General features: G+C 41.9%; 1 protein-coding gene across 1 annotated transcript in view; it reads left to right on the top strand.

The window, feature by feature from the left end:
- The window catches only part of TTC7A (tetratricopeptide repeat domain 7A), a 367,921-nt gene extending 351,670 nt beyond the window's left edge, over nucleotides 1–16,251 (top strand). Inside the window, exon 21 of the mRNA XM_044289765.1 lies at nucleotides 15,580–16,251. Coding sequence (XP_044145700.1) covers nucleotides 15,580–15,801 — 222 coding nt within the window. The 3' untranslated portion in view covers nucleotides 15,802–16,251. The remainder of the gene's footprint in view (nucleotides 1–15,579) is intronic.
- The last annotated feature ends 5,620 nt before the right edge of the window (nucleotides 16,252–21,871 follow it).

Here is a 21,871-nt window from a genome sequence, read left to right as displayed (position 1 = left end):
AATGGGAAAAATAAAGTTATAAAGTAGCGTGCCTTACCTGTGAATAGTTATGGGGGTAGTTCAGTCTCAGGAGCAGCCAGAACCAGCTGCATCTTGCGCATGCACAGGGAAGAGTGGCGTACTGGCCGCTGTGTCATCTGCATCTCAGGACTTATATTACCAGTTCCATTGGCCACCAGTGTATGCACAGTGGGGCGAGGTGTACTGGCCTCAGCTTCATCTGGACGCTGTGCGTTGGGGCTAGCTTATACTGCTAGGACTGCAAGCTACCTTATAGCTGTATTTTCTCCTTTATGCTCTAAGGCAGGGGTGCACAACCTTTTCTGGTTGGAGGCCACATTGTCAGCCTGAACCAATTCCAAGGGCCGAAAGTAAAACTTAAAGGGGTATTACCAACTAAAATACTGTATTTTTGGCATATTGAACATACAGTATATACTATAAATGTCTAGTTACCGTTCTAGGACTCCCATCTAATAAAAGAATACATGAAAGATACATGTAAGAAGCCATAAGACATAGACCTACATGTCTTTTTTTACCAGATGTTTGGGGGCCGCACAGAAAGGTATCGAGGGCCGCATGTGGCCCCCGGGCCGCAGGTTGTGCACCCCTGCTCTAAGGCCTATTACCGAGAGTGACATCTGCAGGACACGTGCACACGGCAGTGTAGTTTATGCAGATTTTCCTCGTGGATCTTGCTGAGTTTCCGCACCAAAATCGTCATGTGTTACTTGACGATTTTAACACGGACTGGCCGCAGATCTCTCCTTTTGCATTGCAAAGGGTGAAATCTGCACTGAAAATCCTCACAAACAGTTGCAGGTTGACGCTGCAGGTTTAAAAATCCACACCACATGTTAATTTCCGCCACAAAAAATGTCCGCACCACGTACATGCGGAAAATCTCATCGACTCTGCATGAAAATCTGTGTATAATATGCGCTGTGTGCATATACCCTTAGAAAGCTATTACCATCCTATGTAACATTATGGCGGCAGTGTAGAGACGGTGTGGCTTGACAGGATCTCTTTAAGGGGTGCTCATGCGCAATGTTCATGTAAGAGCAGATACAGAGCTGAATATGTCATTTATCACTTTGGGGTAGCATTGTTTGCATTATTATACAACCTGAAGTCTTGTCTAAAACCATAGGCACGCAGGATACTTTAGTGAGGCATGCTAAACTCAACTCTGCTACATGTGTATAGCTGAACCGTCTTTGCACCTGCCCTTGCCTGATGTAAATGAGATTCATAACGTGGCCATCAACTGCAAAATTTGACCACAATCAGATGACTGTTTCAATATGTGTTCAGACAAAGACATTTTGGCACAATCAGGACAATATTTTCCATGGAAAAATCAGTCCGGTTACATCATTTGTTTCCAAGTGTAATAGAAGCGAATGCAGATAGTGACCAGCAATCCAATTACACTGCAAGGCAAGGGGAAATCAAATTTCTTGCGGCTTCATTGCAATCCATCAGCAGACATATTTCCAAGTGCCAGCAGACGTATCTGCTGATGGCCTTCAAGGAAGACGCAGGAAATGTCATTTTTTTCCCTCTCGCCTTTCCGTGGTGTGTTTGCTTCCTTTCATAAAGGTAATAGAAAAAAATAATGGAATTGCTGTATATGATGTTCCTCTTTTGTCTCTCCTAACATTTTCATTGCGCTAAACGTAACGATCCTGGTCAGCTCCTAAAGTAACACTCAAGGGAAAAAGTCTAAAACCCCAGTTTTTGCCAAGACTGTTGGCGCCCATCTCCAAATTCTCAGTATGCGGATCAGAGGAGGGATAGCCCCTCATCTTCTAAGCCACTTCGGCAGCTAACCAGTATACTCAGGTCCCCACTAGCGGTAGTCATCACCAGTCTGGAAACCTGTATAAGGAATGACTCACTATTATCTCGGACAGGCTGCAGGAGGATTCTTCTAAAAGATATCCATAGATCCCTTGATCAGTGATCTGGGTGAGAATTTCATGTTGGGGTAGGCTCCTCCACTTCAAGCAAAAGCTACAAATTAATTTCAAATGGGTTTTCCAAGAATTCACATTCTTGGCTTACAATTAGGATAGGCAATGCGTAATTGGTGCCACTACCCCCTTCTTTACTGTATGTTGTATTGCAGATCAACCCCATTCATGTGTGATTGTTGAGTTTGGACCCCCTTTGCTCTTTTGGTTGTTTTTCTCCAGAGGCAGCTGTGCATCCCTACATAGAGCTCTGCCTAGTACGGCAACTCAACCCCATTCATGTGAGATCTTTGGGGTTGGACCCCCTTGGTTCCTTTTTTGTATTCTCCAGAGGCAGCAGTGCATTCTTTCATAGAGCTCTGCCTAGTACGGCAACTCAACCCCATTCATGTGAGATCTTTGGGGTTGGACCCCCTTGGTTCCTTTTTTGTATTCGCCAGAGGCAGCAGTGCATTCTTTCATAGAGCTCTGCCTAGTACAGCAACTCAACCCCATTCATGTATGATCTTTGGGGTTGGACCTCCTTGGCCCCTTTTGTGTTTTTTTCCAGAGGCAGCTGTGCATCCTTACATAGAGCTCTGCCTAGTACAGCAACTCAACCCCATTCATGTATGATCTTTGGGGTTGGACCCCCTTGGCCCCTTTTGTGTTTTCTCCAGAGGCAGCTGTGCATCCTTACATAGAGCTCTGCCTTATACAGCAACTCAACCCCATTCATGTATAATCTTTGGGGTTGGACCTCCTTGGCCCCTTTTGTGTTTTCTCCAGAGGCAGCTGTGCATCCTTACATAGAGCTCTGCCTAGTACAGCATCCCAACCCTATTCATGGAGTAGCTGAACTGCAGTATCAGCCACAGCAGATCTGGACCTCCACCATTGGCGGATTGATTGCCTATCCTATGGATCTGCAATCAATATATATTCCTGGAAAAGCTTCGGGGGCAAAATTTGTAACAGGTCATGCCACATGCAATGCACCATTTATAGCACTGGTATCATCACAGGTGCATTTGGTCCCTCTCAGAAATGCTACCTCTGCAGCCCTTATGGTTTTGCTCTTGTTTCTACCATAGTCCTGAAAAATTTCCAGGTCTTGGAAAAAAATGTTCTTTGTTGTGCAGTCATTGCAGTTGGTCGGATTAGGACTGACATATCTATGACCTCCAATATCAATAAGCGACCATTGCCCGCAGGTATATATAATGATGTCGTCCAGCGTTTCATCAGATTCTCTAATCACCAGAGGGACATGTAGTTGAGTGCACATAAATGAGGCAGCGATGTAGAAGAGATACTGTTAAGGAGGATGTAATTACAAGTGGTCCTGTCATGTATACAGACAACCGCTGACAGATGGCAGAGTGTAGAAGTCACATTAGTGTGTCACAGATAAATACAGCTTATATCATGAGTGGCTGTGCCGCGGGGAGGGGGCCACGACTCGGGCGCATCACTCATCTGAACCACAAGCTGCTAAAGGTTCAAGGTTTAATTGAAAGGCTGGAGCTACACTTTAGGTTTTATAGGATTCCATAGTTGAAGGGTTTTCTACCTCCTCCTCTTTCTGTGCTATGTAATGAAATATGACTTTTCTTCCAGGTCTGTTTCATGCATTATGCTCGGCTTTAACCATTGTGTGAAATGCCTTAATAAACGGCTTTGTTTGACAGTCGATCTCGTCTGTACTTTGCCGCCGGTAAATAAGTGTCTGCCGTTTCATTTTACACCACAGCTAGTTGCCATATAGGGGGAAGAATAAGATTTGCAGCGTCTGCCTTAAAGCACTTGCAGGCATAAAGGATAGCAGAGCCGAATATGTCATTTTGCAGCTTATTTTGTCCAAGGAGTATAATATATGCGGAAATGTATTATGACAAGTTAGAAAAAAGTGGGGTTGAAGTTTGTGAAGGTTCTCATTCATCCAAGTTATGGTAAATCAGCAGTAATGTGAGAACAACTCAACTTGTATTTTGTCTTCAAGATGTTTTGCTAGTCATCCGGCTTACTCAATTACAATGACTTGTACAACAAATCGCTGGCATTAAACACTAGCACCTAATGTTTTAGTCGGCATAATGGTTTTTTCCCACAAAAAATATTCTACAGTTTTCAAACCAGCACCTGGATCTGGATACTTTTTTAATTGCATGTAATAAAAAAATTGGTAAAGCTACTAAGTTATTCAATAAAACATATCTGTATAGTGCCACTTACCGTAATTTCTTATTTCTCTGTCCGGCTCACTGAGATGGCCGCACATGCTCAGTTTTGTCTTTCAACTGCCTTCTGAGCTGTGATAGGGAGAGAGCTGCAGTGGAATGGACTCTCCCCTTGAGCTGTCAGCTTGATATAAAGAGATCTCTGGATCCAGGTGAGGTTCGGGGGTGGTTCTAGCTTTGTTAGAAAGAGATTGTCATGTACTATATGATTTTTTCATTTTTTACATTATTCATGGGATAACCCCTTTAAGATGTTTTGCTAGTCATCCAACTGGCTTACTCATTTAGAATTTAGAATGACTTGTTTGAGAAATCTGTGGCATTAAACACTTAAGCCTCATGCTTCAGTTGGCTTAATCTGTTTGTCATTAACACCATGAGGTCAAGCACCTCGGAAAGATGTTTATTTATTTATTTTTATGCACTTACATAGCGCTACTATATTCCGTAGCGCCTTACAGACATTATCATCCAACTGTCCCCAATGGGGCTCACAATCTAAGGTCCCTATCAGTATATCTTTGGAGTGTGGGAGGAAACCGGAGAACCCGGAGGAAACCCACACAAACACGGGGAGAACATACAAATGCCATGCAGATGTTAACCTTGGTCGGATTCGAACCTAGGACCCCAGCGCTGCTGTTGGTTACAGTTTGCATGGCTGAAGGTGATAGGTGTGATTAAACTGCCTCAGGAGGTTCGAACAGCATTTTAAGTGGCAGGCAATGGATATGACACCCTTCCACCTGTGTTTAAGCTCGGTGTCTCCAATTTGTCTGCCACTTACAATGCTGTTTCAACTTCTCTCCCGAGTCAGTTTAATCACACCTAAAGGCTATAGTCATACAAATTTTTATCAAGATCTTATCTCCATGAGGTCCTTGACCTCATGTCGATTATGGTAGACAGATTATCGTGACTGAAGCATGAGTCATCATCATTTAATGCCTGAGATTTCTTGCACAAGTCACTCGAATTGAGAAAGCCAATTGGATAACTAGTGCAACATCTTCAAGAAAAAATACAAGTCAACTTGCTCTGACTTACTACTGATATAGTGGTGTTGAAGCTTATTTTAATAGAAATGAAAATAGTCACTGACCATGTTCTTCTGTACCGGCAAGTAAGGAAACATAAGAGATCTTGCAAACTCATTGTGCACCCTACAGTAATTTATTACATTAACGCAACTCTGTGACTGCAAGACTGCTGGGGTACATTGCACAGAATTTTTTGTTGCTGGGTGTTACCATGAAGCTGTATAGCCTGCAGAGAAATTTTTAAGTACCATCTATTGCAGTGTAACATAATTTTCCATTGTAGATGTACTATATCAATTAAAATAAATTTGGTTACAAAGTTGTACATCACCTTTAAGTAATGATACTGACTAGAAATCACCTCTAATTCAGAGTCTGGCTGCCTGCAGCCCCCAGTAGGGGGAGTTTTGACTGTCACTGAAGACAGATTTATTATCATGTTCAATGGGAGCTGTATAAATCCATCTCCATTTAGCCCCTTGCTAGGGGGAGGCTGCAGAAAGTCTGTACTTATGGCAGACTAGGTCACTAACAGATTTGACTTAAAGCTAAACGAGGGAGCGGATTTTGCATTCTTGACCCTTTCTCCCAGTGAGGCGTTAAGGACACAGAATCCCATGGTATCTGCCCCTGAAGTAGTCCCTTCAGCAAGAGCTGACACGTAGAAAGGCAAGCATTCTCAGTACCAGATGGAGCAGGAACCAATACAAAACATAGCAGACTCAAAAACTAAAAGAACCCCAAAAGGATCCCATGATCTCATTTTATAAAATGACTATTATATAGTACATGATAATCTTTTCCGAACAAAGCTAGAACCAGATATATCCCAATACATTGCTCCAATTGTTCTGCTAGATTTTTTTTAAAGCTGGCAGCTGGGCGTGTCCTTTTGCTGCTGGTGGCAGTTGAAGGATGGAGCTGACCACGTGTGTCCACCTCACTGAGATGGACAGTGAAATTAGAAAGAGAACAAACAGCAGGTGGCGCTATACAGATGGATTTCATTGAATAACCCAGAGGCTATAATACATTTTTAATTGCATGCAATTACAAAAGTATTCAGATCCAGGTGCTGGTTTAAAAAATGTAGAATATTTTTTTGTGGGAGAACCATATTTGGCACTTGGCTGGCACTAGCCCATTATAAAACCACAAAACTGCCTCTCTGCGACCCACGGCTAGAGAAACAGAAGAGAGGAGCAGAGCAGCATCCAGAGAGTATTTTTATATCACAGGGGACTCCAACCTGTGGCTCTCCAGTTCTTGTGAACTAAAACTCCCAACGTGCTCTGACAACCTTCTACTGTCAGGGCAACCTGGGACTTGTTTAGGAACAGCTGGTGAGCCACAGGTTAGAGACCACCGGTGTATCAAGATGGTTCCTGTACATGTAGAAGGGGGGCACTTATAAAATATTTGTGATAAGATTCCTGCAGTCCCATGCAAAAGACACAACGCTGCTACAGCAAGTCATTCTAACTAGCTCAAGCTGCGGTTTTGTGTCCGGTCATAAAAACTGAAAAAATGGCTCCAGCACTGAAAACAATGGTGACGGATCAGTTTTTTTGGGGAGCCTTAAAAAAAAAACGGATCCGTCACCCATTGACTTTCAGTGTATTTAGTCACGGGTCCGTTTCTTTTCTCTTTTGATTTCACACATCCGCATCGTAACAGAACGTGTAAAATCAAAGCGGATCTGTTTGACTCTGGTATTGAGATTCTCTGCCAGATCTCAATACCGGAATTAACAACGCAAATGGAAAGTAGCCTAAGTATAATAGTAGAAATATGCAAGCGAAAGCTAAAAAATAATCGAACACAGAATAGATGACTAACGATCTGTCGTTCATTTAGGATGGAAGTTGGTGTATGATTCAGCACCAGCCAGAGTTCCTGTCATTTCAACATTATTACGCCCCCATCCTTTGTCATGCGCAGCAGACGTGTTAGCTCTGTATCGTTCCAGCCTTTGACCAATTTATATGTGCAGGTGGTAAAGTAAAGCAGGTTGTCATTTCTGTCACTGCAGATTACATTCCCCTGAGCTGGAGGTTCTGCAAATCTCAGCATGATTCAATAATACGTCCACAAAGCAATGCTTAATCTGTCTCCGTGCAAGCCTCCATTCATATTAATAAAATATGGGATTCAGTAGAATTATACTGTTATTACCAGACCTGTAAAGATAGAGGACAGTGAAATGTATTCACTCCCTTCACATGTCCTCTTATTGCATATTTGTCATACTGAGCTATATCGGGTCTGAATTTTATTATTAGTACTATTAATATTGTTTCGCTCTATCTGATGAATAATTTCTGAGGCCTGCTGTGTGTATATATGATATGTAGATATATATATATATATATATACAGGTCATTCTCAAAAAATTAGCATATTGTGATAAAGTTCATTATTTTCTGTAATGTACTGATAAACATTAGACTTTCATATATTTTAGATTCATTACGCACCAACTGAAGTAGTTCAAGCCTTTTATTGTTTTAATATTGATGATTTTGGCATACAGCTCATGAAAACCCAAATTTCCTATCTCAAAAAATTAGCATATCATGAAAAGGTTCTCTAAACGAGCTATTAAACAAATCATCTGAATCAACTAATTAACTCTAAACATCTGCAAAAGATTCCTGAGGCTTTTAAAAACTCCCAGCCTGGTTCATTACTCAAAACCGCAATCATGGGTAAGACTGCCGACCTGACTGCTGTCCAGAAGGCCATCATTTACACCCTCAAGCAAGAGGGTAAGACACAGAAAGAAATTTCTGAACGAATAGGCTGTTCCCAGAGTGCTGTATCAAGGCACCTCAGTGGGAAGTCTGTGGGAAGGAAAAAGTGTGGCAGAAAACGCTGCACAACGAGAAGAGGTGACCGGACCCTGAGGAAGATTGTGGAGAAGGACCGATTCCAGACCTTGGGGGACCTGTGGAAGCAGTGGACTGAGTCTGGAGTAGAAACATCCAGAGCCACCGTGTACAGGCGTGTGCAGGAAATGGGCTACGGGTGCCGCATTCCCCAGGTCAAGCCACTTTTGAACCAGAAACAGCGGCAGAAGCGCCTGACCTGGGCTACAGAGAAGCAGCACTGGACTGTTGCATGTCATTCGGAAATCAAGGTGCCAGAGTCTGGAGGAAGACTGGGGAGAGGGAAATGCCAAAATGCCTGAAGTCCAGTGTCAAGTACCCACAGTCAGTGATGGTCTGGGGTGCCATGTCAGCTGCTGTTGTTGGTCCACTGTGTTTTATCAAGGTAAGGGTCAATGCAGCTAGCTATCAGGAGATTTTGGAGCACTTCATGCTTCCATCTGCTGAAAAGCTTTATGGAGATGAAGATGTCATTTTTCAGCACGACCTGGCACCTGCTCACAGTGCCAAAACCACTGGTAAATGGTTTACTGACCATGGTATTACTGTGCTCAATTGGCCTGCCAACTCTCCTGACCTGAACCCCATAGAGAATCTGTGGGATATTGGGAAGAGAAAGTTGAGAGACGCAAGACCCAACACTCTGGATGAGCTTAAGGCCGCTATCGAAGCATCCTGGGCCTCCATAACACCTCAGCAGTGCCACAGGCTGATTGCCTCCATGCCACGCCGCATTGAAGCAGTCATTTCTGCAAAAGGATTCCCCACCAAGTATTGAGTGCATAACTGAACATAATTATTTGAAGGTTGACTTTTTTTGTATTAAAAACACTTTTCTTTTATTGGTTGGATGAAATATGCTAATTTTTTTAGATAGGAATTTTGGGTTTTCATGAGCTGTATGCCAAAATCATCAATATTAAAACAATAAAAGGCTTGAACTACTTCAGTTGGTGTGTAATGAATCTAAAATATATGAAAGTCTAATGTTTATCAGTACATTACAGAAAATAATGAACTTTATCACAATATGCTAATTTTTTTAGAAGGACCTGTATATATATATATATATCTGCAGGCAGTGTCTTAGGTCACGCCCATTTATAACCGAACCATAGACCACGATTTGTATTACTGAATATGCGCCTTTCAGCTTGTGCTGTGTAAATGTGGAGCAGGATCATCAGTCTCTTATTATCATCAATGGCAGGATCAGTGTGGCTTCACACAACATGCACGTGAATATTTGGCTTATGTGCTTCCAAAACATACACCAAACTTCTTGATAGGGTCCCATTCGCACTATTCCAAACTGGGGCCGGAACTTGTTGGGCTAGAATACATTAGCATGCCTTTTTTTATTCAACAGTATGAAATAACATATAGTATTGTGAAAAAGTTTCAGGCAGGTGTGGGGGAAAATGCTGCAAAGTAAGAATAAGTGTTAATACTTTATGTATATCAATTAACAAAATGCAAAGTGAATGAACCAAAGAGAAAAAAATCCAATCAGTATTTAGTGTGACCGCCCTTTACCTTCACAGCAGCATCAGTTCTTCTAGGTACACTTGCAGCCAGCTTTCCAAGCATCTTGGATAACTAACCACAGATCTGTGGATATAGGCTTGCTCAGATCCTTCTGTCTCCTCATGTAATCCCAGACAGACTGGATGATGTTGAGATCAGGGCTCTGTGGGGGCCAAATACCGTAATCCCTTCCAGGTCTCCTTATTCTTTAGGCTACTTTCACACTTGCGGCAGTGTGATCTGGCGGGCAGTTCCGTTGTGGGAATTGCCCGCCGGATCCGCCGATCTGGATGTGACTGAAAGCATTTGTGAGACGCATCCGGATGCGGATGCGTCTCACAAATGCATTGCAAGAACGGATCCGTCTCTCCGCTTGTCATGTGGACAGACAAATCTGTCTTGTCTGTGTATATTTTTTCACATTTTTACCGGTCTGCGCAGGCCAGAAGGACGTATCTGGCATTCTGGTATTTTGAATGCCGGATCCGCCACTAATACATTCCTATGGGGAAAGATGCCGGATCTGGCATTCAGGCAAGTCTTCAGGTTTTTTTGCCGGAGATAAAACCGTAGCATGCTGTGGTTTTATCTCTTGCCTGATCAGTCAAAATGACTGAACTGAAGATATCCTGATGCATCCTGGACGGATTACTCTCCATTCAGAATGCATGGGGATATGCCTGATCAGTTCTTTTCCGGTATAGAGCCCCTGTGACGGAACTCTATGCCGGAAATGAAAAACGCTAGTGCGAAAGTACCCTTACCCTGAAGATAGTTCTTAACGACATTGGCTGTATGTATGGGGTTATCCTGCTGCAGAATAAATTCAAATGTAAAAGTATTACTTCTGTTTTTAAAATTATTCTTACTTTGCACAGTATTGTAGATAACTACACTGTTCCATACAGAATCCTCCCGACGTATACCTCTGAAATACACTTGAAAAACACCTCTGTTATAAAACTGAAGGCAGATAACAGTAGTTGATGGTGACTGCTCATTTCCTCCCCCTCCCTGCACAATGAGACACAAAGCATGCCCACAACCCTATCCCATAGAAGTCCATTTTCTAACTGAGGTTTCTCATGTCGGTGTGGCTGCTGTTCACAGCCTATAGCAGCAGTTCAGGCAGGATGGCAATCCCCACGATCACATACAGAAAATAAAAAACTAAAATATATAGTGATATGTTCCCTTTAAAGCCAAGACCTGTCTAATAAGCTGATGTCAAAACCGAAATCATTTACATTTACTTCTTTACTGTTGTATTAAACTAATCTCCTTATGATCTGCTTGGAATAAAAAACGTACTCGTATGAAGCCGTCAGATCTCCGATAGGTGTCTGGAGACTGCGAGCCTCCAGAGGTGTGTTAATATGCACGTCACATTTGCATTGTATTAATCAATTTCCCCTAAATCCAGTGGCAGACATTATTATCTGCTAAATAATCTAATGTCTGCTCTGTGCCTAGAGTGAAAAGCGTTGAATTAATGCTGCGGAAACATTTGCTACTGAATTTTCATAAGAAAGCTTATATTTGACGTGCACTTAATTAGAGGAAAAGTGAAGTAAATTGTAGGAATTAAGACCATCATGGATTTTCAGTATAAATGACGTGACAACGGGGATGAAGAATGACCCGGTACGATTGTGGGTGAAGCTTCACATGTCTTTCTACACAGTGAACTGTTTGTCAGCATTGCCCATAAGGCATATTATATACAGTTTTATGCAAAAGTGTGTCTTAAAGGGGTTGTCTGGACTACAGACATTGAGGTCATCAATATAAAATCGGTGGGTCCCCGACTCCCAGCGCCCCCACGGATCAGCTGTTTGAAGGGGCCGCGGTGCTTGCGCAAGTGCTGCGTCCTCTCCAGTGTTTAGTATCTACGGTACTTTGTAGTGGTGGTGCAGTATAACTACAGCTTGGTCTCCCATTCACTTCAATGGGAGTAGCACTAGAGTAACCAGCTCCAGTAACTCCACTACACAATGAACGGAGCAGTGTAGTTCCTCCAGTGACTTCAGGCACCTGAGCTACTATGAAACAGAGGGGTTGCAGGGTGTAGGACCCCTGTCGATCAGAAATTGATGGCCAACTGAAATTCACCTTTAAGGTCAGGAAACAGTCCGTAACAAATCCAAACCAGCAAACAATAACACCTTCACAGATGATCAGGAACCAGTTAACCCTGTTGCTCAGGCAAGGTGTGGAAGTTCTGAGCGGGTTTGAATAAATAGAGGCGATCAGTCATAGACACCGACCAGCTGACATGTGCCTGTCCCTCTAAGATGTTGCCGGACTCAAAACTGGAACAAAACGCTCCTATTCCATTTAATACATCAGGATGCATCCGTTCCGTTCAGATGCGGTTGTATTAGGTCGAAACTGAACAGACCGGAGACAAAACTGCATCCAGTCACAAAACAGAACACACCGTAACGGAATGCATCCTGATCTGTTTTGTCTACATTGACAATCCATGGAGACAAACCGGATCAGTCACTAAAAACAATGTAAGTCAATAGTGCCAGACCCATTTTTTACGGATCCATCACCCACTGACTTAGGCTACTTTCACACTTGCGGCAGTGTGATCCGGCGGGCAGTTCCGTCATCAGAACTGCCCGCCGGATCCGCCGATTTGGATGTGACTGAAAGCATTTGTGAGACCGATCCGGATGCGGATCTGTCTCACAAATGCATTGCAAGAACGGATCCGTCTCTCCGCTTGTCATGCGGACAGACAAATCCATCTTGTATTTTTTTCTTCACATTTTTAACGGTCTGCGCTTGCGCAGGCCGGAAGGATGGATTCGGCATTCCGGTATTTTGAATGCCGGCACTAATACATTCCTATGGGGAAAAATGGCGGATCCGGCATTCAGGCAAGTCTTCAGTTTTTTCACCGGAGATAAAACCGTAGCATGCTGCTGTTTTATCTTTTGCCTGAACTGAAGACATCCTGATGCATCCTGAACAGATTACTCTCTATTCAGAATGCATATGGAAAAGCCTGATCAGTTCTTTTCCGGTATAGAGCCCCTGTGACGGAACTCTATGCCGGAAAAGAAAAACGCTAGTGTGAAAGTAGCCTTACATTGTTTTTAGTGACAGATCCGGTTTGTTCAGTTTCGAGTTAATACAACCGCATCGGAATGGAACAGATGCATCCTGATGTATTAAATCGAACGTAAGTGTTTTGCTCAAAACTGAAATACAAAGCGCTGATGTGAAAGTAGTCTAAGTCTAAAACATTTACCCAAATTCTTCAAAAAAAAAAAATGTCTAGTCTTTAAACTGATCTTGGGTTCGTTGCTTCTCTTTAATGTGAAAGTCTTTTTTCTTGAAAACAAGTGGCTATATAGTGAACTATTATAGGAAACCATTCAGAGAATGAAATTTGCTGCCAGAGAAACAAACTAGCAAACTCAAAATTTCTGGTGTCTAGTAATTCCCCACTAATTGCTTCATATTCAATTACAACGAGCAGTGAGATAGGAGATGGCCAAGATGGAGAGGAACATTTATCAAAATGACGCATGTTGCTGCTATACCCGCTGAGAAACCGGTCCGGAAGATGAACAATGCTTGGTCCATTTTAGTTATTTTGTACTGAGAACTAATTGTAAGAGGCTGCACATTGAGATCAATGCATAACATACAGAGCTAATTAACTTTGCAAATGGATATTCTAGTTAGTATCAGTCTGCTCTCATTATTCAGCAGCCAAACCTTCTGGAGACGGCCGCTCATTTTCCATGCAACTTTATTGGTGGAGAGAGAAGTGAATTTAAGAGTTTAAAGGCATTGCCTAGGTTTAGAAGGATTTGGCCACTTTCTTCCCTTAACAGCTCCACACCTTTTAATGGTTTGTGTATGATATTGTAACTCAGCCCATTTTCTTCAGTGGAGCGGAGCTGTTTCCACAAGAAAACCGCCATATTTTTCTAATACTGTACAACCCTTTTAACCACTCTCTTCCCAATTCCAATCCTTCATTTTCTGCTCTACTGAAATAATCTCAATTGTGTCTATGTAAATGTTTCCATAAAAAGGTCTATGTGTTCTTGCTGCAGCCAAGGGAACACTGTCCGTGAGGTGAGTTAAGCATTGTCCTCCTTTCCAACACTAAAGCCACGCAATGCCTGTTGGCCAACAGCTTTTCTTCCCAGTTTAGTCAATCATACATTTCTTCTCAGTAGGTGGAGGAGCATAAGCCTTTTCCAGATATTTGGCAGTGGCTTTTCTCCCATGACAACAAAGGATTGGGCAGGTTCCAATATGCCCAATCCTTTTTTCCTCCAACATCTGCCATTGATAAATTTCTTTAAAGGGACACTGTCAGGCCTTCTGAGCATAATTAGCTCTTTATATGCCCCCCTAGGTCTTATAATAAGTTTCCAATTCATATAAGTATTATCCCTGTGCGCATTGTAAAACGTTAAAAATAATCTTTATAATCACCTGTCAATCAACTGTCCTTTCTGCCCAAGGGGCGTTCTTTGTGCCGCATTTGTGCCCAGCCGCGTCCCAACTGCCGGATCCTTACACACGCCCATCTCATTAGTATTCACTTCGCTGGGCGGTATTTTCCTGTCCCCGACATTCGGAGATCCTGCGCATGCGCCCGGCACCCTAGCTCGCCGGGATCACATTGCGCCAAGTGAATACTAATGGGATGGGCGTGTCTAAGGATCCGGCAGTTGGGACGCGGCTGGGCACAAATGCGGCACAAAGAACGCCCCTTGGGCAGAAAGGACAGGTGATTATAAAGATTATTTTTAATCTAAGGGATAATACTTAGATGAATTGGAAACTTATTATAAGACCTAGGGGGGCATATAAAGAGCTAATTATGCTCAGAAGGCCTGACAGTGTCCCTTTAAGTTTCAGTTTTGGAAGTTTGATATTCAAATTGAACGTCACATTTAAAGGACACTTGTCAGCATCATCAACTCTATTATACCAAGCATACTGTCAAGTAGGGTTGATCCTTCTGATTAAAATGATACTTGTAAAAATCTGTTGCAGCGTTCCAGAGAAAAAAGTGCACCAAGGGGCAGACCTTAGGCCCTTGGTGCACCTCAGCCTTCCAGTGATGGTCATGCCTTCTGGTGCACTAAAGCCCACATTTGCAAGTCTTTTTTTTGCTCAGGAATGCTGCAACTGAATTTCACAAGACAGGTATCGTTTTAATCAACGGGATCAACTATACTGCTCTCTAAGAGGCTCTTTGGGATATAAGTATTGATGTATTATCCATATCACAGGCCATCAATTTTTGATCTTTAGGGGTCCAACACTTTGAACGTTTCCAGAAATTTTAATTTGGTCAAGAATTTGCCAATGTTAGCCCTAGCCTTGTATTCTGCTGATCAAAGGTGGTGCCAGGAGTTAAACCCCTACCAAATAAATATTGATGACTTATCGTAATACCTTATTCACACAGTCAGTGTTTTCCATCAGTGTTTTTGAGCTAAAACCAGGTGCGGCCCTAAACACAGAACAGGTGCAGATCTTTCCTTTATACCTTTTGTCTGTGGAGGCTCCAATCCTGGTTTTGTGTCACAATCACTGATGGAAATCACTGACCTAAACACTGACGTGTGAATGAGGCTTAGGTATGGGAAAAAGTCTTTGGACAACCCACTGATTTTGGTCAATACTTTTCTTGTTTTTTAACCTTAGCACTTTTGGACAGCCTAAAATGTTAGTCTTTCAGAATAAAACCTTATAAACGTTCAATCTACATTCTTCAGCTTTTAGCCTTACGAGTGCAATTTGAGACATTTACAAGCATGGAGGCCATGGGCCTTGACCACAGTTGGCTCATTCATAGTTGACTCATTCATCGGCTTAAAAACCCTGGTGATATAAAACACTTTACTTCATAAAGTCCTGTTTTGTTTTCTTCCAGGGGCTTATACTGAACAGGCTTGGGCAGAACGCGCTGGCCGAGAAGTATCTCCGGGACGCTGTACAAATTCAGAGCACATCACATGATGCCTGGAAGGGACTGGGGGACGTTTTACAAGACCAGGGGAAGCATGAAGCTGCTGTAGAATGTTTTCTAACTTCACTAGACCTGGAATCCAGCAGCCCAGTGTATCCATTCACCATTATTCCTCGGGAACTGTAAAAAAAATTCTAACAGAACAGGAACTTTCCAAATCTGACCAAGAATTCCTGCAATATTGAGATTTTAATTTTTATAATCATCTGTCTAATTAATTTATATTGAAATTTTTTTGTAATTAAAAAAAAAAAGTTCTTTAAGTAGAAAACGTTTTATACTCTATACTTCCAGGATCAGTTGTTCCTCTACAGTAATTATATTGTATTTTCTGCATGTAACTCCATTATAGGACACATCCACACAAACATTCCATGTTAGCAGCCGCCATTTGCATATTCTTTGCAACACCATAGTAGTCATGTCATATACAGTTATGTTCAAAATAATATCAGTCAGACATCACTAACCTGATCAATCATTGTTTTTGGTAGAAATGATATTTTTACATGGCAAATAATTTACTAGTAGGTGTAGTAGAGTAATAGAAGTCCAACAGACCCGACAGTCATGACATGCATGCTGCTGATTCTCTGTAATTCAATCACTTATTGAAAGGGGCATGTTCAAAATAGCAGTGTGGAGTTCAATTAGTGAGGTCATTCATTCTTTGAAAAACAGGTGGCAATTATTGCCTTTATTTAAGGAAGGAAGGCAGCAAATGTTGTACATGCTGGTTACAGTGCATTTCTCTCTGAAATTCTGAGGAAAATGGGTCGTTCCAGACATTGTTCAGAAGAACAGCGTACCTTGAATAAAAAGTTGATTGGAGAGGGGAAAACATATAAAAAAAAGTGCAGAAAATGATAAGCTGCTCAGCTAAAATGATCGCAAATGCTTTAAAATGGCAACCAAAACCTGAAAGACGTGGAAGAAAGCGAAAAACTACCATTCGAATGGATAGAAAAATAGCCAAAATGGCAAGGACTCAGGCAACAATCAGCTCCAGGAAGATCAAAGAAGGTCTGAAGTTACCTGTGAGTACTGTTACAATTAGAAGACACCTATGTGAAGCCAAGCTATCTGCAAGAAGCCCCCGCAAAGTCCCACTGTTGAAAAAAAGACATGTGCTGAAGAGGTTACAATTTGCCAAAGAGCATATTGACTGCCCTAAAGAGAAATGGCGCAACATTTTGTGGACTAATGAAAGTAAGATAGTTTTTTTTGGTTCTAGTGGCCGGAGACAGTTTGTCAGATGACCCCCAAACACTGAATTCAAGCCACAGTACACAGTGAAGCATGGTGGCGCAAGCGTCATGATATGGGGATGTTTCTCATACCTATTTATCGCATACCAGGGATCATGGATCAGTTTGAATACTTGAGGTCATGCTGCTTTATACTGAGGAGGAAATGCCCTTGAAATGGGTTTTCCAACAAGACAACGACCCCAAACACACCAGTAAACGTGCATGATCTTGGTTCCAGACCAACAAGATTGACGTTATGGAGTGGCCAGCCAAATCCCCTGATCAAATCCAATAGAAAACTTGTGTGGAGACATCAAAAATGTAGTTTCTGAGGCAAAACCAAGAAATAGAGAAGAACTGTGGAATGTAGTCCAATCATTCTGGGTTGACTCCATGCAACACAGATGTACAGCAGTTCTCAGAAACAGCGGTTATACAACTAAATATTAGTGAAGTGATTCAAAGGAAAGCAAAATCTTTAAACATTTTTGAGTTTATATAGTGAATGTTTGAGTTTGTAAAGAAGAATACAAACACTGCTATTTTTTTGAACAGTTTACGATTCACTTTTCTTCAATTTTTTTTTTAGAGGAACAACACAAATTTGATATATTTTTCTTCATGTTTTGATTTGGAATAGAATGTGTAGTGTTCCCAATGCATTTGTGTGTATGGAAATAGAAGCTATTAGAAGGATTTTGAGCTTTATTAACTTTTTTAAACACACTGCTATTATTTTGAACACAACTGTATATCTCCTGACAGTGCCCGGCACTGGATTGGATACCCACTTTAAGCCTGACTTAATGATGATTGTGACCACATGGAGTGGTAACTTGATATTTTGCCTTTTACATACATAACAATGTCTCAGATATGCAGTGAGCACCATCCACATCCACCTTTCATGGTTGGATTGGTTAAAGAGTTTAAAAACATGGCTGCTTGTTTAAAAAAAAAGCAGCACCCCACCTGTCCATGGTTTGCTCTGTTGGAGTCAATGGGGCAGAGCTCAATACAATACCGCACACAACCTGTGGACAAAAGTGTTGCTGTTTTTGGAAGAAAGCTTCCATGTTTTTCTAATCATGGACAACCCTTTAATCAATGTAACCATGAATGGTAGATGTGGAAGGTGCTTACCTTTCTAATCCTGAACCTCTTTAAGTATCTATCATAAATACCCACATCTGACAGCTGTGTTTCCCAGGTCTTAAAGGGATTGTCCCATGCAGGCCCTATTAAACATATAAGGCTGGGTTCACATCATGTTTTTGCCATCCGTTTAGCGTATACAAAAAAACGTATGTGTTAAAGAATGTCTCAGACTCATGCCATACAGTGGCATCCGTTCACCATGTATGTTAAAGTTTTTTTTTTACCAGACTCTGCAGGATGCAAAAGCATAGTGTGCTGCGCTTTTGTATCTTTTATATATATTTTTTTTTTTTACACAGTATACGTCAAACGGATGGCAAAAACGTGATTTGAACCCATCCTAAGCTGTTTCCATCCAATTCAAAATGAGGGAAGTTGGCCGAATATACAGTCGTGAACTTATAGATATTGGGTTCCTTTATTCTTGATTTGCAGCGATACCTTAGATGATGTTACTTTAGTTTGTCCACCTGCAGAACAAGACTGAGGCCATGGGTTCAAATCTCAAAAGGACAACCACTCCACAATGTCAGCTAGATGCAATATTGAGAAGGAACAGCAAATGTAGCAGTGAGATAAGGAAGCCTAGTATAAAGCCAGACTTTTACTTCTTAATGCATTTACAAGTGTCCTCTTCACCATATTACTTCACCACTCAATCTCCAAGTTGAATGGAGCCCTAATTCAACACCCATGTAATTGTAGGGAGTCCTATGGTGCGTCTTTATGACTTTGATTTCTTATTGAGGTTTCTTCAGACTGATGTGCAGTCATGTTCCATCAGATTTCGTATTACAGGCATTCATTTGTAATTAGTGTTTTGTAATTCAGATATTCTACTTGAGAGACTCGGCTATTTTGTAAGAAACATTACCCACAGTGTTGAACTTCAAATACCGAACTATGCAATGTACTTAATGTTGATTAGAAATAGAACATTTCAGTCAAATGATATAAATATTTGTTAAAATCTTTATCTTTAAGGCAAATTCTTTGCCCTAAATTGGTAATACCGCAGTAAATGTCGATATAATTACTATTTATTTGTTTAATAATGTTTTTTATAATTTTTTTGCTGAGCGGACAGAATGTTCAGAAATAAAGTTGTTTATACTGTGAGTCTGAATTATATTAAAAGTGTTCAGACATAAAGCGATTTGCTGGTTTTGTGTAATAATGCTAATAATAATAATAACAGGGTTTGTTTTTTTTGCCTTCCTCTGGATCAACTTGCAGGATAACAGGCCGAACTGGACGGACAGATGTCTTTTTTCGGCCTTATGTACTATGTTACTATGTATAATGGTATAATTACAGTATGTTATATAACCTTCTAATATACATTGGGGCTGATTTACTAATGAAAATGCACTAATTTATTGGTGCAATTTGTGTCACAAAATTGGTGTGCATGCTTTACACCACATTTACTAACCGTTTTATATAGTTTTCTAAGCTTTTCCACTTCATCTGGCGCATTTTTTAAATGAATGTGCACTAATTTATATGTGGTGTAAACTTAAAGGGGTTGTCCGGGTTCAGAGCTGAACCCGGACATACCCTTATTTTCACCCCGGCAGCCCTCCTGAGCCTGGCATCGGAGCATCTCATGCTCCGATGCGCTCCCGTGCCCTGCGCTAGATCGCGCAGGGCACAGGCTCTTGTGTTTACAATAACACACTGCCGGGCTGTAACTTCCGCCCAGCAGTGTGTTCGGTGACGTCACCGGCTCTGAGGGGCGGGCTTTAGCTCTGCCCTAGCCGTTTTACTGGCTAGGGCAGAGCCAAATCCCGCCCATCACTCCCGGTGACGTCACCGGGGTTCCTGTCAGCCCCATGGAGAGCCCCGGTACATCACCGGAACTCAGAAAAATGCCTTTGCCCTGCGCGATTTAGCGCAGGGCAAAGGAGAGCATCGGAGCATGAACTGCTCCGATGCTCATGTCAGGGGGGCTGCCGGGGTGAAAATGGAGGGATGTCCAGGTTTAGCTCTGAACCTGGACAACCCCTTTAAACTAGACAGTTTTTTGTCACATGAACACAATTTTTTGTCACATGGACACAATTTGTGGCGCAAAGGCAAAATTGTAGCGTAAGTCTAGTGCAGGATTTACGACATTCCAAATTTACAAAGGTCCATGTGTCAGAATAGTAAATTTGTCTAATATTAAGACTTTAGTTCGTATTCTTAGACAGTGTAAAGTGAGGCACTATTAGTAAATCTGCCCCAATGTCTTTCAATTCTTCAACTTTTTGGAAGATAAATGCTTGCCGTCGATAAGTGGAACCTTTTTTTGTTCATATCCATCTACTTTATGAATTAGTTTGCAACTTGAAGTCCATTAAAGGGGTATTCTGGGATTACTATGGTCTTTAACAGATAAGCCCATGTAGTTGCTTGCTTACCTCATATACAGGTCCTTCTCAAATAATTAGCATATTGTGATAAAGTTCATTATTTTCTGTAATATACTGATAAACATTAGACTTTCATATATTTTAGATTCATTACACACCAACTGAAGTAGTTCAAGCCTTTTATTGTTTTAATATTGATGATTTTGGCATACAGCTCATGAAAACCCAAATTTCCTATCTCAAAAAATTAGCATATTTCATCCGACCAATAAAAGAAAATTGTTTTTAATATAAAAAAAAGTCAACCTTCAAATAAAATGTTCAGTTATGCACTCAATACTTGGTCGGGAATCCTTTTGCAGAAATGACTGCTTCAATGCGGCGTGGCATGGAGGCAATCAGCCTGTGGCACTGCTGAGGTGTTATGGAGGCCCAGGATGCTTCAATAGCGGCCTTAAGCTCATCCAGAGTGTTGGGTCTTGCGTCTCAACTTTCTCTTCCCAATATCCCACAGATTCTCTATGGGGTTCAGGTCAGGAGAGTTGGCAGGCCAATAAAGCACAGTGATACCATGGTCAGTAAACCATTTACCAGTGGTTTTGGCACTGTGAGCAGGTGCCAGGTCGTGCTGAAAAATGAAATCTTCATCTCCATAAAGCTTTTCAGCAGATGGAAGCATGAAGTGCACCAAAATCTCCTGATAGCTAGCTGCATTGACCCTGCCCTTGATAAAACACAGTGGACCAACACCAGCAGCTGACATGGTACCCCAGACCATCACTGTCTGTGGGTACTTGACACTGGACTTCATGCATTTTGGCATTTCCCTCTCCCCAGTCTTCCTCCAGACTCTGGTACCTTGATTTCCGAATGACATGCAAAATTAGCTTTCATCCGAAAAAAGTACTTTGGACCACTGAGCAAGAGTCCAGTGCTGCTTCTCTGTAGCCCAGGTCAGGCGCTTCTGCCGCTGTTTCTGGTTCAAAAGTGGCTTGACCTGGGGAATGCGGCACCTGTAGCCCATTTCCTGCACACGCCTGTGGGTGTTTCTACTCCAGACTCAGTCCACTGCTTCCGCAGGTCCCCCAAGGTCTGGAATCGGTCCTTCTCCACAATCTTCCTCAGGGTCCGGTCACCTCTTCTCGTTGTGCAGCGTTTTCTGCCACACTTTTTCCTTCCCACAGACTTCCCACTGAGGTGCCTTGATACAGCACTCTGGGAACAGCCTATTCATTCAGAAATTTCTTTCTGTGTATTACCCTCTTGCTTGAGGGTGCCAATGATGGCCTTCTGGACAGCAGTCAGGTCGGCAGTCTTACCCATGATTGCGGTTTTGAGTAATGAACCAGGCTGGGAGTTTTTAAAAGCCTCAGGAATCTTTTGCAGGTGTTTAGAGTTAATTAGTTGATTCAGATGATTAGGTTAATAGCT

The sequence above is a fragment of the Bufo gargarizans genome, chromosome 4 (genome assembly GCF_014858855.1).
Source record: "Bufo gargarizans isolate SCDJY-AF-19 chromosome 4, ASM1485885v1, whole genome shotgun sequence".
Lineage (NCBI taxonomy): Eukaryota > Metazoa > Chordata > Amphibia > Anura > Bufonidae > Bufo > Bufo gargarizans.
The sequence above is the reverse complement of the archived record's forward strand: the minus strand, read 5'-3'. Positions and strand labels throughout refer to the sequence as shown.